The sequence below is a fragment of the Amblyomma mixtum genome, chromosome 6 (genome assembly GCF_055824585.1).
Source record: "Amblyomma mixtum isolate Tamu chromosome 6, ASM5582458v1, whole genome shotgun sequence".
Taxonomy (NCBI): domain Eukaryota; kingdom Metazoa; phylum Arthropoda; class Arachnida; order Ixodida; family Ixodidae; genus Amblyomma; species Amblyomma mixtum.
The window spans coordinates 42,086,069-42,104,363 of NC_143017.1; the positions used below are offsets into that span (position 1 = coordinate 42,086,069).

Here is an 18,295-nt window from a genome sequence, read left to right on the forward strand (position 1 = left end):
GCTCCTGCCACTTTTGAGGGCATGAAGAGCATCCTCCACGGGCTGAAATTTCAGACATGCTGCTTCGACCCGATCGATGGTGTCATCTTCTCGCCGGACTTTTCGTCTCATCTTGTTGCTTCGAAAGTGTTCGATGTCTCAGCGACGCTGGCCTGCAACACAACTTAAAGAAATACCGCTTCGGCGTCCGCAAGGTGACTATCCTTCGCCACGTCATGTCCAAGGACGGTGTCTTCCCGGGCCCTACCAGCCTCCGGTCAGTGAGTGTTTTTCCAAAGCCCATATCCTTGAAAGAACTCAGAAGCTTTATTTGTGTTTGCTCGTGCTTTCGCCGCATCGCCACGAATTTTGGTGCCAGTACCGCTCCCTTCACGCAGCGTGGTCTCTTGGGCGCCACGAAGCTTTTGCAACGCTGCACCGGCTTCTCACCTCTCTTCTGATCTTGCATCATTTCGACTTTTCTGTCCTTACAGATTTCCACACAGACGCCAGCGGCAACGGTCAAGATGCCGAGGAAACAACCTGGTTTCTATGGTGGTGGTGAAGAGCATTTGTTTAGTAATTTACAGAGAGGTGCTCGGGGAGAGGCCCCTAATGGGTCTCACCCCTTACAATACTAGGCGGAGTCCCTCATTCCGGGATCCCGTTGGTCGAGACCGTTACACAAGTCCGCTGAACCAGGGCCTGTTGGGCCGATAGTTCCTGGCAGCTGAGCAGGGCCGCCTCCCAGTCCTCTCGGGTAGGGGAAGGGGTGATTGGGGGGAGAGAAGGATTTTTTCTGCATGCCCAAACCATGTGGAAGGTGTCGGCCACCTCCCCACAGAATGAGCAGCGGCCGTCAAAAGCAGGATTAAAGTGCTTGAGAACCGCCGGGCACAGCAGGGTGTTTGTAAAGAGCCTGGAGTACGTCGTTGCTTACGCGCCAGCCGTGCACTCATAAAAGCAGAGTGTAATTAATATTCTGTCACGGAAAAAGAATCCTTGGCAATTATTTGGGTGGTCACAGAATTTCGTCCTATATGGGCGTCCGTTCCATGTCATCGCAGGTCAAGATACCCTCTGCTGGTTGTCTTCTGTCAAAGATGCGTGCGGACGTATCACTTGCTGTGCTCTCCGTTCACAAGATTAGGATGTTTTGATCATTTACCGTTCCGGCTGTTGATACAAAAATGCCAGCGCTCTCTCACGGTCCCTTTTTATACTACGGACTCCTCAGTTTGGATTTGGGTGCCCTCCTTCAGCCCGCACCAGTTTACCAAACTGCGGAGTAAATACCAGGGCCCCTATCGCGTTCTTCAACAAACATCTCCGGCCAATTATCATGTACAGCCCCTCACGCCTTGCCCTGTTCACCGTCGCCGTGGCCTTGAAATTGTCCACGTCGACCAGCTGAAACCCTACTACGACCCTGCTATGTTCGCGTGTCCTTAGGCGGCAAGGGTGGCGGCTTTTTACCCCGCGGGTATTGTAAGCAAGGCAGCTGACGCTTGTAACACCTGCGGCTAAAGCCGACGAAAGAAGAACAGCAGAATTAAGACGAAGGTGACGCAGCTTGTGTTTACACTCACGACCGCTGGTTTACTGAGCCAGTTTATGTTAAAGATTGGTTCTGTTTACATTAACTGTGGGATTCTCCTCCTTAATTGCATATTTTTTTTTTGTTGCGAAGAAAAAGCTTGCCAGATAATTACCAAAGAAGTATAACGCACTCGTGAGCATTTGTGACTGTAATAATGTAAGATTGCCCTAATGTTCAGAATACAGATAACTGTACACCAAAACTAAGATGTAAAATACAAACTGGTTGTGCTACATTCAAAGCCGGGAAGGATTGTCGCTTTTCACGTCTAAATGCTCACATTTATTTTCCTTTAGGCTACGATGAACGCATTTTTGAAAAGGAATATTATGTCGATGCATGGGTATCGTTTGAAAGTTTTAAACCGTGATGCAGCCTGAGATAAGACAGAAATTGAGAGTCCAGAATTGACTTGCTACAAAAACGTGAGCCAGAATGTTTAAAGAGAATACTGCCCTAGGAGTCCATTTAAATCCGCAGAAGTTTGTGGCGAATAATTTTATTTCAGGTGCGATGTCACTGTAGCGTCGGAATAGATAAGGAGGGATATTTGCTTATACCTGGGTACAAATCAAAACGCCTACAGCGCCCTTTATAGGCGTCGGAGTTTCTGTGTTGGAGAGATGAACTTCATTTTTTTTAGAATAATGCGCTAGGTAAAAAAATGCGAACAGGTTTATAACGTTCAATATCTTTTGCCATTGTTGAACGGTCTTCACTTCATATTTCAAATCCGCAGGTTGACCTTACTGATTTTTGTAATAAATGTCCTTTTTATGGAAACTATTTTTGCGGTGATCGGCTCCAAATTTGACAGGTTATTCGATTTGTACAGCCCGTATCGCCCTATAATCCGTGTTGACGCTCTGCCTGAATTGATACACAAATTATGGTCGGTGTATGGCCGCTAAAATCCTCTTGCTTGAGTGTAAAAAATAAGGTTAGCTCGGCTCGTTTCATTAGGTGGGGAAGGATGAACTTTCCACACTTACGTTCTGGTAGTGTGCTGAACGTTGTGTTCAACGCACCAGTGCAGTTTCCAGCGATGCAACCTTCAAGGCGCACCATGTTAAACTTCGAGGGCGGTAACTCTGTGATAATGGCGCTAGATCTTGAAGTCACTTTTTCTGTTCCTTCAAAAACCCTAGTTGTGTAGGTGCGCCAGTTTTCTTCGCCCTGAAAAAAGGAAACCTGAAGATGCGTACTCAAGTACGAACTAGAATTTTTATCAAACGCGACAGTCACAAAGATTCAAGTAATACTTGCATAACTATGCTGGTAAAATATGTCGTATCTATGCCCGTTGGCGTCTTGATTTTATGGGGGCGTCAGTGCTTACTAAATTATCCTGCTCGCTGGGAACAGCAATTTTCTCGGGTTGCTTTTACCAGATGCCACTTTATGACGCTGGTTTCAATCCTCGGAAAGTTCTGTGCGTTACGTAATCTGGCCCACAATGTGTGGCAGACACAAACAGTTCATAATAGCGTCAGTATACAATTTCTGTTCTCATGAATGCACGTGAACCAAGAGGCTCATAAATTAAAAAAAGAATACATTAAACGTAACCCAGACAGCATCCCGCAACCACTAAATCCGAGCCCGTTTGTACTGTAAATACAGTAGCCGATTCGCAGATTTGTTTGGTCAGACAAATATCATTGAAAATTATGTGCCCTGCCTGCATCGCCGGTTGGAACAACGGGCTAGTACCTGAGTTACGGTGAGAAGAAGATGCCGTTCGTTTTTGGCCATGAGAATGAAGCCACCACCCTCCACAAGTACCATCCACTATCCATCTGCCGACCCCGCCCACCATTACCACCGTTCAAACTACATACGCCCGCCAGCTTTCACCATCTCGAAGCGGCATCCACAACACGCCCACCCAGCTGTACCCTTTAGAGCCGCTACCTACTACTAACCCACCTCTCTTCACGCTCCACGCAGCAGCATTCTTTATAGTGAAAGCTTCAAAGCAAACTTAAGGGGTAAATCCAAGAATTCTTGCAGAATTGCAACATCGTATATCTCATAATCTCGTATATTTGCTAAGAGTACCCTTCAGTAAATCTCTCTCATTGTTGTTGGGGGGCACACTTCTGCGTAGCCCTGCTGAAGAAAACATTGTTTTCCGTAAATCGATGTCTGGAAAATATTCTCATCCAGACATTTGATGTTTTTTCCAATAAGATTGGGAGCATACATCTGTTGATCAGGTGCGCCATAATTCGAATTCTTAAGAATGAACCTAGCTACTCCTAGAGTAGCTCAAATGACGAATGATAACCTGGCAACCATAATAAGATTGCATATTAAAAGTAACGCGACGGTATCTAGACAGGATACTGTCGTGCAATCTCGACGCACGAAACAATACATTGAAACGCGGATGCAGACAGCATTTAAACCCATTGACAGATTACAACTTACAACTAAAAAAGCAGAAAACAAGGAATGTTCTGTTTATGCGTAGCGCACTTGGCCTAACCTAGCCTTGAGCTTGTTGACAACAGCTGCTTTAGGAATAATTGGCTTTTGGTTACTTAACGAAAAGCAAACAAATATTTCGGCTGCACTCACGTCGTCAATGAAGACTGTCACCTGAAAAAAAAAAAATGGAAATTTTAGACTTTCTTCAGATTGCAGGTTCTGTATTTTTCTTTTCTAACAGTCTACTGCGTTCATCAGAAGTGACAAAGTCATCTCAGTTCCAGTGGAATTCTTCGAGAAGAATTTCTGATGTACACTGTTCTAACCGACCGCAGCCAGCGCTAGAAATCAGCACATTATGCCTGGAACGCTCTAGTTGAATGAAGTCGAATACACCCGTTTGCATAAAAAAAAATTGTGTACAGACGGCCACCCTGTTCTATGATTTCAAAAGTGACCTCGTTGATAGTCCCAGTAGGCTGACGTAACTAAGCTATCGTTAATATACTTGTCCCAAAAAAACAAACCCAATGTTTTCAGCTCGTTTTGTAGAAGCTTTTTTTTGTTTCAGAAACAGATATCGCCTGAGGCTGAATTCTAGAATGCTGACGAGTGGCAGAAAATGGGGGAATTAGGTTTTGTTTGCATTTTTCAGGACCCTACGAAGCATCTTCCGCATGCAATCGGCCGCAGTTCTTGAAAGAAGTTTGTGCAAAACATCAGAGCAATAGGAATAAACACTCCGAAATTTTTTTAACCAGAATAGCTTACCGAGGTAGCCATCACTTGTGAAAATTACCTTGAATACGTCCACGTGCTCTGAAGAACGCCAGGAAATGACAGCTTTTGTAGAGTCTAATGCGCTAGCTGATACTTCGTAAGAATCTGTATCAAGAGAGATTGAATTACTACAATTTTTTTTTCTTCTGCTTTTCTAATCAATTAGCTTTAACCGATAACATATTCAGTAATATCCTAAATTGATCAACACCACAAAATAAATAAATAAATTAAAAAAAAAATTCCCTGTGCCCCTTGGTTTCTGTGGCTGTTGGCTTCTTTCATATTTATAACGAGCCCCTCATTCCCCTTCCCTTGTTTGCTGAATTGCTAAGTGTTAGATACAAATATTTGCAGGACAAGAGTAATATTTCATTACTATTACCACTCTTACTCTGATACGCATCGGCAATAATGGATGCAGCTCAACAAACCTTAACTTTAACACACTGAATCAGTACAAAGCCAATCCGCTGGTTTCATTAATCTAGTTATTACCATACAGCTAGCGTCTGCTTAATGAAAACAAATCTTAGATTACCAGATTTCCTAAATGGTAGGAAAATTTCTGGCCTCTTCCTCCTTTATAAAGTTTTCTTTTCTTGTCCATCATTAAAAAGCGAACTTCTTTTCGAACCTTCAACGTATCATCTCGCATTGACCACCGGTTAAACGTCACCTTTCTCTGCTGCTGTACCAATATCTCTTCAGCTTATTTCTGCCAAAATCTTGCACTGAGTTGAACCGCCTTGCTCCACCATTCCTTCAATTGTAGATGCACCATCCTTAAGGTTGGCACTCATCGATCACCTTTGGTAATAGCACAATTACTATTTGTTAACAAAAATGCACATTGGAGTTTTCTGTTTCTCTTTTCTTGTTTTGTACTCAGCCCCTCATTAACGCCCTTTCGGCCCAGAGGGTATTAAATAAATAAACAAATAAATTATATCAGCAAGCTAATGGAAATATCTGGGTTGTATTTTAGAGTTTCTATGTCATGAAAAAATTTGCTCTCCCAAAATTTTAGATGGCTGCAGAGCATGTTTAGACTGTTTTATTACATTAAAAGCACGTGATAAAGAGAGAGAAATCGCACACGCTCATGTGCACGGGATCCGTAATATGGAATCACTATATTTGTTTTATTTTATGTCATCTTAAAAAAAGCGACGTCTTCTCGTCACTAAGATTCGTACTCAGGAGAATAAGTTATAAAGGTAGTTTGATTCAGTGACACTTGCTGAAAAAGCCTTAACTTCTTTGCTAGCCCCCCGTTATCGTAAACACTGTGGTGTTCAGTTATTTTTTTTTTTGAAAGATTACAAGGCGAGTCATATACCTTTAATTAAGCTTCCACATAACGCTGGCAGGAGCGGAGAATACGCTGGCAAGGGTGGGTCAGTTTTGCTGCATCTAATGAAAGCGTTGTCATTGAAATGGTTAGCGGGACTCGAATATGGCACTGGCGCTAGTAGAACCCTCCCTCCGCGCCGCACCTATGGCGGCTTCCAAGGTCCTTGGGGTAGATACTTTCTCCCTCTTATTCTGCAGGTGTCGCGGTTGCCATTTACTTCAGGGCCACTCGTGGCGCTGCTCTGCCGCATCGCATACTTCTCCTGCGCCACTTTTCGCCGCAGTTTTAACGAGATAGCGTAGGGAGCTCGCCCCGCAGAAAATCCCACGTCATCGTCGATATTGTTGACCCTGAGCAAAAAATTTCTCGACAAATACGTAGACAAGCCACCTAGTAGGCAGGCGGGTCACCTAGGTCGTATAACCTTGCAGTGTTGTCACAACCTGCTCACCGCATTTTGAGCAAATAGCGAACTGTGGCAGGTAAATTAATGATTTTCTGCGAGAGGTTGCTCGGGAAGAGCAACCTGGGTGGCAGAAGTTTTCTCCCAGGCCCCCAAAAGTCACAGCGGATTCGAGAGGGAACCATTGTGCAGTGACTACATCTCGCTTACCCGGGCACTATACGATGCCAGAATGTGAGCACGATGCCTATTTCATTCTTCGTCTCGCCACTCCTGCTCTTCTGCCACTTCGACTCTGGGTTCCCGGTTTGCGGAAGAAGGTGCTTATGATCCGAAAAATATTTCGTCTCCGTACTCTACTAATCACTCCTACTGCAATTCTTAAGATCTGGCATTTTAATAAGCCATTCCTTGGTCTCCTGCTACTTTTTAATGCAGCGAATTCCAAAGCAATTCGCCAATCGTATGGCACTGTGAAATGTTAAAGCCGACTCGAACTTTTGACAGCAAAGGTTGTTTCTTTTGTTGCCCTGATCAAAAGATGCTCGAGATATTACACGCGTTTCTTTTCATCAAGAGAGGCGGCATATGCATTGGCGACGCTTGATGTGGTTTAAAAAACAAGGAATTCCGTCTCGCTATGCGCGATGACCAAGACAAAGAGAGGGGTATCTGGTTCGTGCAGACTCGGTTTGTATGATTCGCTGCTCGATAATCACAGTTTCGTAGTGTCTGCTTTCACGACATACAAGCAAAAACTCATCCAAGAATCAGCTTTAGTTTTCTATATATACCTTAAAAACAACTGAAATTGCGCGCAATCTTCGCATTTCTCTCATTATATCAATACAAATTGGTTTCAGAAGCCTTGAGGTAGTACTGTGTAATCCGGATGTAACTAAGGTTTATATATATCGTTTAAAGGAGGCAGTAAGGGGATCTATGAACCAGTGCCCTCGTTAACTTGCGAATTGTGACCAAGTTGTGATTCGAAGATAACGAAGATGATAATGACCACAGTTTTCATTAACTACCTAACAGCTCACATCATGCTTCTAACTTTCTTAAACCCTTTCAGCATTTTCAGTTTGGTTGGTTTGTGATCATTCATGCGCGTAACTATAAAAAGAGAGGGTGGTAAGGGTTGCCATAGTAATGCTTTCCGCCGAAGCTGTCTCTACGTATTTCCTATATGTATGTATGAAGCATGAGCTTTTTGCTCATCACGACGGAGGAGTGTTTATCGTGAAAAAGCTCCTTTAGTGACCATTACATCAAGCGACAAAATTAAGTGTCTTTGCAGAGTTAAAGTCCGCTCTGGAAGAATGTTAAAAAGCTAGTAGCACTCAATGAAGTTCACCCTACTTGCGATTGCACGATTACATTCCGTTATCACAAAGGAGGACGCTGCCGCTGTGGCTCAGTGGTTATGGCGCTCGTCTGCTCACACAAAAGACGCGGGTACGAGCTAGGTCGCTGGTGGTCGCGAAGTTCGATAGAGGCGAAACTCTGGAGGCCCCTTTACTGTACGTTGTTAGTGCACGATAAAGATCCCCAGGAGTGGAAATTTCCGGAGCCTTTCACTATGGCATCCCTCATAGGCTGAGTCGCTTTGGGACGTTAAACCACTCTAAACCATAAACCCAAAGCACGGTAGAAAAAAATTAAGATTTTTATAGTTAGCGCAATTTTCCTCGACACAGTATTCTGTTAGCCTTAAAATATTTTATCCAACATGCACATCGATCAAAATATTTTACAGAATCGAAAAGATGTCCTAAAAATCAGTGCGTTCTTTATCATTATTATAGTTTCCTGAGAGCGAGGAAATATTTCTCTAGGAAGCCAATGTTAATCAAGAGAATTTGGCCGCCTGATTGGCCACCCCACAGAAGCGAAGAAATTTTGTATCCTACTAAGGTACTGAAACATTTGAAACGAAATATTCTAGACACGCGAAGTGTGTTGTCATTTGATGGTTTGCTTAAGTTATCAAGTGGCTAACTTTAAGCAGTGCTTATCTTTTTGCTAGAGTGGTGCCTAAATTTTCGTTCGAGATGAGATCCCTTCATGTATAATAGCTACTTCAAAGGTTTTTTCAGTATAAGACATGATAACCTGAACTCTATTCTTCCTTGCAGTTTACAAAAAAAAATCTCAATTCATTTGTGAAGAAATATAAAATAAAACCGAAAATTGTATTCAGTAAATCTTCATATCTGCTGCAAGTGGCGTCAAGATATAGCTTTTCTGCGCACATTGGCGATATCGTTGATATCCTCAAAGCAAAAGCAGGACGTTCTTACGAGAGAGTTGGTTCACAGTTCCGGGAAGGTTAAAATTGCGCAAAAGTCGTGGATGCCCGTAGCGTTTTCAGTGTTCCTCATTGCCTATGTCCTCGTCTTTTGGGCAGTTTTCACCTTTCCTCAATGCAAACTCTCTCTTCGTGCTAGCGGCTATCACGACTCACCCAATGGCACGCTAGCGTTTAGCTTGACTTCTGGACCCCGCAGGGTTTCCCCGGAGTCGCCCGAACCCACGGCGCTCACGGACAGCTCGTAGTCGATGCCTCCTTGTAGAGGAAGAGTTACATTCAGGACGTTTTCTTCAGGCGACCAGTCAGCCAGCAGTGCAATGTCCTGTTCTCCTCTTGGCCCCTGGCGCTCGCTGGTTGCCTGCCACTGCACGTGGAAGCCGGCTGGGTTGCTGTTCCAAGCCGAAGGGCCGACGATGCTCAACAAGAGGTTTCGTTGATGTGCAGCGACTACTGACACCAACCCGGGCATTTCAGGCTCTGAGGAAAGTAAGGGAAAAAGCATCAGTGCTGGCCCATCGTGTACGCATTCAAGGTTGTGTTGGTGAGTGCAACGTAAAGGCGGATGCTCCTTACGTAAAGTGTACTTTAAAAGCTTCGAAAAAGTGGCGTTCTCCACTATTCTGGGCAAAAATATTTGTTATGGCCTACTAATGAAAATATAAGAGATAGCTTATTATACTCACAACTTCTTTGCTTCAAATGCAAAAATTTAAATACAAGAAAAATAAACTTATCTGTTACAGTCTCCGGACTGTGTCTATATTGCGGCATGCGCACCTGCTACCGGCAATTTTTATGGCATACACATTCACACTGGATATATGATATGTAGTCGGACATTGTTTTCTATGCGACAAATTGAAATAAATTATTTCTTTCCCAGCTGTAATGTTGATGCGCCTGCTACGAAGTCCGTGGTAAAATGGTTGTGCGGTAAAAGTAAACAAATGCTGCTTCGAGGCCGCCGTCTGGACCGACCAGAGATTTATCATAGGAATACTCGGAAACGGGTGATGCGAGTACCTCCATCCGCTTGCAAGGTCTCACTCTGGCACTAAGTGTTCAGTCATTTGAAGGTTCTGTGAGTGCATAGTTAACCGGAAAGCAATGCCGACAAATGTCACAAAAATTTCCAGTTTCCTGCCCGTAACATCTGGCTGTGAGTGCTTGTGGGCCATTTCAAGTCCGGTTTCCCTTCTCGAGTGAAAGAGGAGAACAGTAATACCCGTGTCATACGGCTGGGTCGTCGTCTGAAAGAATTGGACAAAATTAGACAACACAAAAGAAATATTCTAAGGTAGAGTTGCATCTCGTTTCACATTTTAAAGAGTAGCTTTACTCAAAACGTTAAGAGAAACACGGCTCAATACGCGCATTCCCGACTCTGATATCTTTTTAAATTGTCATCGTTTTTCATTCGTCCACTGTGATCACGGCACGCAAAGAGGCGGTGGAGTGCTTCTAGCTATTGGCAATGATATCCCACCATCATGCATAGGTCTAGACATAGTCTAGAAATAGTATGGTCTGCTATCAGCCTTAATCACCAGAGTGTAGCAACACGAGTATGCTACCGTCTTCATTTCTCGCCGCCTTTTAAAAATAAACTTTACATTGACATTAATATCGTCGCAACAGGCTTTCCTTCATTCCCACTAATCTAACTTAGCGATTTCAATTTTCCGAACATTACATTGATCACCGACTCCCTTTTAATGTCCCCGTTCTCGTCTCAAGGTCGCAAATTTTTATATGTGTGCTCAGTATTCTCGCTAGAGAAACTGTGCCCACCAGCAATTAAAATAACAGAAAATGCGGCGAAAACACTATATTTAGTGTTGACAAGTTGATATGTCAGAGTGTCACCTATATATACTTGACAGGAATGAGCAAGCACTTACTTTTGCACTTGTACATTTATCTAGCCCCTCTAAATAATAATGAAAAAAAAATAGCTCGAGACTACAACAAAGGAAATTCTCCGGTGATAAATGATTAACTATATTTTTTTATTCTATGTCGTCCTTGATACCTTTGATGACCGCAATTTTCAAACTAACTGGAGCATGTTCACAGCTATAGTCACCAAACTCACTGTAACGTATATTCCCCAAGGTGCGGTTACCGGCCATTAAAATGCTCCCTGATATTATATTCACATAAATTATTTTCCCAGCAAAAGCTCTATCGCATCGAAGAGCTCTCGCCAACTAACAAAAGATGGGCTTCGTATGGGAAGGCGCTCAACGATGCTAAAAAGCCCTTCCACTCACATGCGCTGCCTTCTGTACTTACTACCGATGTGAAAAAATTCGGGCGTGCGAGTAATCCTTCCACCATTAAAGCCGCCACCTTATCTAACCCTTCAGGCGACCCCATTCCTTATGACAGTTGCGCCATTGTTGTTAACCGCACATTCCCTGACAACTTTACAGCCATATTTGATGTACATATGCCCACAACTTACCACTTCTTGGTATGTTGCCGTGCTGCCTGCAACTGTTGCTACTCCTTGCGACAATAAACCTATTGATGAAATCGGGGTCCATTCCGCCCTGCCTACAACTGTTGCTACTTCTGATGTCAATAAGGTTATTGATGAAATCGCTGTCCATTCCGCTCCGGGATATTACAGCACAAACTCAAAATTCTTAAACAATCCACGTTATTCTTCCATAATACTAACCAACCTTTTCCAGTAACCACTTGGCAAATCAACGTCACGCATTGAGTAGAAATTGCGAAACGCAGTTTCAGTCTACAAATATGGCAAAAAAGCATCCCCTAGTACTTACTGTCCCATATCCTTTACCAGTACTTGTTGCAAAATTCCCGAAAATGTACTAACCGCCAGCCTTTGTCAACTTCCTTCAGTCGAACTCATTTTTTTGTGTCAGCGCAACGTTATTAAAAAATCTTGCTCTTTTGAAACACAGTTGGTTGGTTTATGGGGTTTAACGTCCCAAAGCGACTGAGGCTATGAGAGACGCCGTAGTGAAGGGATCCGGAAATTTCGACCACCTGGGGTTCTTTAACGTGCACTGACATTGCACAGTACACGGGCCTCTAGAATTTCTCCTCCAAAGAAATTCCAGCCGCCGCGGCCGGGATCGAACCCGCGTCTTTTGGGACAGCAGCCGAGCACCATAGCCACTGAGCCACCGCGGCGGCTTGAAACACAGTTAATTCCGTTAACACGGGCATTGAATCATATTATAGACCCATCATGAGTGCTAACTGTATATTGTTAAATTTTTCATAATCATTCGAAAGGGTATGTCAGAACCTATTACTTTACAAGCGAAAACAACTGAAATCATTTAGTGTAAATTATTAAAATGGATTGAATGTTTTCTATTCAATCACGCACAGTTTGTTTTTGGTAATGGTTACAGCTCCAGTTTTACGAGGTGCTTCAGGTGTTCTGCAAGGTTCAGTTCTTTGAGCCGTGTTGTTTATAATTTACATGAATCATCTCTCGTATCTTGCAAACTCTCATAATCACCTATTCGCTGATGATTGCGTTATTATTCGTGAAATAACTAACGCTAACGACATTACATTACTTCAGTCACACCTCATAACAATAGGGAACTGATGCATAGAATAGTTAATGTAGCTGTAGTGCAGGACGTCTACGAAGGCGCTGCGTCGCGAACGGCTAGCGGTACGTCTCGGTTCAGTTCGAAGGCAGCGATCAGTCTCAGCGGCAGCGATCAGCGCACACGCACGAGCATCGGCGCCGCTGTCTTCGTCCTCTTCGTTCTTACGCTAGCCACCCAAGGTTCGGGAGCCGAAGGCCTGTCTTACAACTTCCCCCGGGCGAAAAGGCGCCATCCTGGCGGCCTAGGGAGATGTGACGACGGCGGGGTCGTAGTATGGTTTGAGGCGGTCGGCGTGGACAATTTCACGGCCTCGGCGACGATGATCAGTAGACGGTGTAAGGGGTTCGATGAGGTAATTGACGGGGGATGTCTGTTTAAGAATGCGGAAGGGGCCCTGGTACTTGCTGAGAAGTTTGGAGGAAAGGCCGGGACTTGAGGAAGGAACCCAGAGCCAGACCAATGAGTCAGGAAGATAGGTGGGAAGTAGTGCAGAGGGATCACGGGTGCTTTTCTGCTGCTGCTGGGAGTGTGAAGTGAAAGACCGGGCAAGCTGGCGGCATTCTTCGGCATAAGTGGCGGCTTGAGAAAGAGGCTTAAATTCAGAAGCATCAGGGCGGTAAGGGAGAATGGTGTCCATTGTGCAAGAAGGCTCACGGCCGTAGAGGAGAAAGTATGGAGAGAATCCGGTGGTGGCTTGAGTAGCGGAGTTATAAGCATAGGTGACGAAAGGTAGAACGCGGTCCCAGTTGCAGTGATCGGAAGCCACATACATGGCCAGCATGTCGCCAAGAGTGCGGTTAAAACGCTCAACCAGGCCATTTGTCTGCGGATGGTAGGCAGAAGTGGTGCGGTGAACGATGTTGCATTCCCGAAGGAGAGCTTCGACAACTTCAGATAGAAAGGCTGGACCTCTATCACTCAGCAACTCTTTGGGAGCACCATGGCGAAGAACGATGCGATGGAGGATGAAGGATGCAATGTCGTGGGCTGTACCAGATGGCAAAGGTGATGTTTCAGCGTACCGGGTAAGATGATCGATGGCGACGATGATCCAGCGGTTGCCGGCTGATGTGCTGGGAAGAGGGCCGTAGAGGTCGATGCCAACACGTTCGAAGGGCTGCGCTGGGCAAGGCAGCGGTTGCAAAGGAGCGGCGGGTTGGCGAGGTGGGTTTTTTCGGCGCTGGCATGCGGGGCACGACTGAACGAACTTGCGCACATAACGGTACATCCCACGCCAGTAGTACCGATGTCATAGGCGGGTGAAGGTCTTCAAGAAGCCGGCATGAGCACACTGGGGATCATCGTGGTAGGAAGAGCAAATGAAGGAGCGCAGATGGGTCGGAATGACAAGCAGCCACTTGCGACCATCCGGAAGGTAGTTCCGACGGTAAAGCAGGTCGTCTCTGATGGCGAAATGGTGGGACTGACGGCGCAGAGCACGGGAAGGAGGTCGAGGTGATTGGCCAGATAAGAAATCCAAGAGGCAAGCGATCCATGGGTCTTTGCGTTGCTCGGAAGCCATATCAGCGGGCTCAAACGTCAAAGAATACAGGGCGCAGATAGAAGACGCTGCCTCAGACGGCAGAGGGGAACGTGAGAGGGCATCAGCATCCGCATGTTTACGGCCGGAACGATAGACCACGCGGATGTCGTACTCTTGAAGCCGCAGAGCCCAGCGTGCCAGTCGACCAGAGGGATCTTTCAAAGACGACAACCAGCAGAGGGCGTGGTGATCGGTGGCAACGTCAAAAGGGCGCCCGTACAAGTAAGGGCGGAATTTGACTATCGCCCATAGGATAGCTAAACACTCCTTCTCAGTGACAGAATAGTTCGCTTCAGCTTTTGTGAGTGTCCGGCTGGCGTAAGCGACAACATATTCGTCAAAGCCAGGCTTGCGCGGCGCGAGGACTGCACCGAGGCCGACGCCGCTGGCATCGGTGTGGAGTTCCGTCGGAGAACGAGGGTCGAAATGGCGCAGAATTGGCGGTGTGGTCAAGAGGCGACGGAGTGTCGTAAAGGCTTCATCACAGGCTGGCGACCAGGCCGAAAGGTCGTGGCCGGAAAGGAGCTTGGTCAGAGGGTCGATGATAGTGGCGAAGTTGCGGACAAAGCGGCGAAAATAAGAGCAGAGGCCTACGAAGCTGCAAAGGCCTTTTACAGAAGTCGGTTTCGGAAATTCTGCTACAGCTCGTAACTTTGCCGGGTCCGGGAGAACGCCATCCTTGGACACGACATGTCCGAGAATGGTAAGCTGCCGAGCTCCGAAGCGGCACTTTTTTAAATTGAGTTGGAGGCCAGCGTCGGCCAGGCAGCGAAGAACAGTCTCAAGGCGCTGGAGGTGAGACGAAAAATCTGGCGAAAATATCACAACGTCATCTAAGTAACAAAGGCATATGTGCCACTTAAGCCCGCGGAGTAGGTTGTCCATCATGCGCTCGAATGTGGCAGGGGCATTGCAGAGGCCGAAGGGCATGACATTAAATTCATAAAGCCCGTCGGGTGTGACGAATGCAGTTTTTGGGCGATCGGCCTCTGCCATCGGCACCTGCCAGTAACCAGAGCGCAAGTCCAATGAAGAGAAGAACTCAGCGCCCTGCAGGCAGTCGAGGGCGTCGTCGATACGAGGGAGAGGGTAAACGTCCTTGCGTGTAATCTTGTTCAGACGACGGTAATCAACGCAGAACCGGATGGAACCGTCTTTTTTCTTGACAAGGACCACCGGCGATGCCCACGGGCTTTGCGACGGCTGTATCACGTGGCGCTTGAGCATGTCGGTAACCTGTTCGTCAATGATGCGGCGCTCAGCGGCTGACACACGGTACGGACGTTGGCGCAAAGGGGCATGTGTGCCAGTGTCAATACAGTGGGTGACGGTGGTTGCGCGGCCCAATGATGTGTGCTGGTAATCAAACGAAGCTGCAAAACGGTGCAGGACGGCGGCAAGTTGGGCCCTTTGGGTATGCGTCAGGGCGGCGTCGATGGAGCGGTGAAAAACATCGAGAGGAGACGGATTGGCGATGGAAACAGGCGTAATGGCGCTGACGTGAAGGTCGGCCGAGCTGTCGACGAGGGGGTATGCTGAGGAGGGATCTAGCACGGCAACACTACCAAGCGATTGGCCACGGAGCAAAGTGGTAGGGCAGGAGAACGGGTTAGACACATAAATAGCGCTGGAGCCACGAATAATTGTCAGCACGGCATGAGGCAGCAAAACAGATTTCTGGTCAGCGGATCGTAAAGAGGGCGTATATGCGACAGTTGCGTCGGAGAGAGCAGCACAAGAAAGAGGCACGAGCACTGAAGAAAAGGGCGGAACGTCAGTGTCCTGTGAGACGATCACAGTAGCGGCAGCAGCGTCGGGCACGTCCAAGGGAGCGTCACTGAAGGGCGATAACTCAAGCTGAGCACGGGCGCAGTCAATAACAGCGTGATGAGTGGAAAGGAAGTCCCAACCAAGGATGACGTCGTGAGATGAGCGGGCGAGGACGATGAACTCTATTGTGTAGGGGACGTTCTCGATAAGCAGGCGGGCGGTGCAGGCGGCTAATGGTCGAATGTCCTGAGCGCTGGCGGTTCGGAGAGAAACGGCGGGAAGAGGCGTCGTCACTTTTTTGAGTCTGCGACAGAGTGTGTGGCTAAGAACAGAAACGGCTGCGCCCGTGTCAACAAGTGCTTCGACGGCGACTCCCTCAACGAACACGGTGATAATGTTGGCTGGCACGGATACAGGGCTTGAGCGAGTCGCTGGCGGCGCAGTTCTTGCCTCCGGAACTGCGGCCGTTAGTTTTCCGCTTGCGGAGCGGGTGGGCGGCGGAGCATCGGAGAGCGGGAACGTCGGCCAGGGGACGGCGAGCGGTGAGAGCGGAAACGGTAGCTAGACGAAGACGGATCGGGAGGCGGCTCATGTGACACAGGCGAGGAGGCGGGGCATAGATCGTAAGTCGGCTCACGCCTATAAGTATACCGACGATAGTCGCGACTGCGGCACAAGCGAGCCACGTGGCCAGCGACTCCGCAGGCGTAGCAAATTGGGCGGTTGTCTTGCGTACGCCAGGGGTTGAGAGGCTGCGGCTGTGGTCTTGGGCGGGCAACCGGACGATAAGCGGTTGGTGCAGGTCTCTGGGGCTCTAACAGGTGATGGGGCGGCCCGTAGGCAGGAGCAGCAGGCGAAGGCCGCGGTCGCGCCACAGCATCCGCGTACGTTAACGGAGCCGTGATCAGCGGCTGCTGAGGAGGTGGAGGAGGAGAGGGCAGTACCTCGGCGACCTGCTCCTGTATGACACGCTGGATGTTGGGAGTGAGCGGCGGCGCAGGAGTAGGTGGGCTGGTCGACAAGCACAGCTGGCGGGCGACTTCCTCACGGACGAACTTCTGAATGTGCTGGAGGAGCGACTGATGGTCCAGAGCACCGTCCCGGGAAAGAGCCAAGCTGGAAATATTTGCCTCTTGAAAGCCGGCTCGGCGGGTCGAAAGGCGCTGTTTGCGCAGCTCATCGAAGCTTTGGCAGTGGCTTATCACGTCGGAGACAGACTGGGGATTCTTCGCGACGAGCATCTGAAAGGCGTCATCATCAATGCCTTTCAGAATATTTCGGATCTTGTCTGCCTCGCTCATGGAAGCGTTGATGCGTTTGCAGAGATCGACTACATCTTCGATGTAGCTGGTAAAGTTTTAGCCGCTCTGTTGTGCCCGACTGCGCAAGCGTTGCTCGGCACGAAGCTTACGCACAGCGGGACGGCCGAAGACCTCCGTGAGATTGGGTTTCAGATCCGCCCAGCTGGAGATGTCCGCTTCGTGGTTGCGGAACCATAGATTGGCAACGTCGCTTAAATAAAATATAATGTTGGTAAGCTTGACGCTGTCGTCCCTCTTATTATACGCGCTTACGCGTTCATAGGTGGCCAACCAATCCTCCACGTCGGTGTCATCCGTGCCGCTGAAGATCGCGGGGTCCCGCTGACGGACGGCACCAGAACAGATGACAGCAGGGCCAGCAGGCTGGGCAGGTTGGGCCGGGGGGTCGGACACCGTGGTAGAGCCTGGAAGTCTGGGCATGGTGCCGTATCTCGATAGTGAGAGCAGACAGCACCTCCACCAAGTGTAGTGTAGGACGTCTACGAAGGCGCTGCGTCGCGAACGGCTAGCGGTACGTCTCGGTTCAGTTCGAAGGCAGCGATCAGTCTCAGCGGCAGCGATCAGCGCACACGCACGAGCATCGGCGCCGCTGTCTTCGTCCTCTTCGTTCTTACGCTAGCCACCCAAGGTTCGGGAGCCGAAGGCCTGTCTTACATAGCTAAATATTACAAACGCAAAATCATGCTCGTACGTAAAAAAAAATCCCGCCCCATACGTTTGGAATCAGCGTCGTATAAGTACCTCGGCCTTAAGACTACTTTTAGCCTTAAGTGGTCTACTTATACAGAGAACATAATTAAAAAAGCAGGGCAGCAATGTGGGCTAGTTCGCTGTACATTTCAGGGGAATAACGCGCTACACACGGACAAAAAACGACAACTGAAACGACGGACGCAGGATAAGCGTGCTAAAAACATGTTAAAAATGCTTATAGAAGTATTTTATAAAATGCCACTCGCAGAATCACAATTAGCCTATTTTTTTAAAAGAATCGCCAGTCATGAACCCAGAACATAATAAGCAATTGTATGACGTCAGCTCTCTAAAAACTGATGTGAATAAGGAAATAGAATATCTGAAAGCATCATTTTGGATTTCGGGAACTGCGCAATACTTCATCAAAATTTTCGAAGATATACGCTAGTCTCAACGACGCGAAAGCAAAGTGCTGCCGTTTGACTCAAGC

The 18,295-nt window shown here is 47.4% G+C and overlaps 1 protein-coding gene across 1 annotated transcript in view; it reads right to left on the minus strand.

The window, feature by feature from the left end:
- The window catches only part of LOC149338830 (uncharacterized), a 53,301-nt gene that overhangs the window by 25,521 nt on the left and 9,485 nt on the right, over positions 1–18,295 (minus strand). Inside the window, exons 4-7 of the mRNA XM_089550812.1 lie at positions 9,023–9,346; positions 4,812–4,897; positions 4,163–4,183; positions 2,572–2,755 (exon numbers count right to left, since the gene is read on the minus strand). Of these exons, the coding sequence (XP_089406938.1) occupies positions 2,572–2,755; positions 4,163–4,183; positions 4,812–4,897; positions 9,023–9,346 (615 nt within the window). The remainder of the gene's footprint in view (positions 1–2,571; positions 2,756–4,162; positions 4,184–4,811; positions 4,898–9,022; positions 9,347–18,295) is intronic.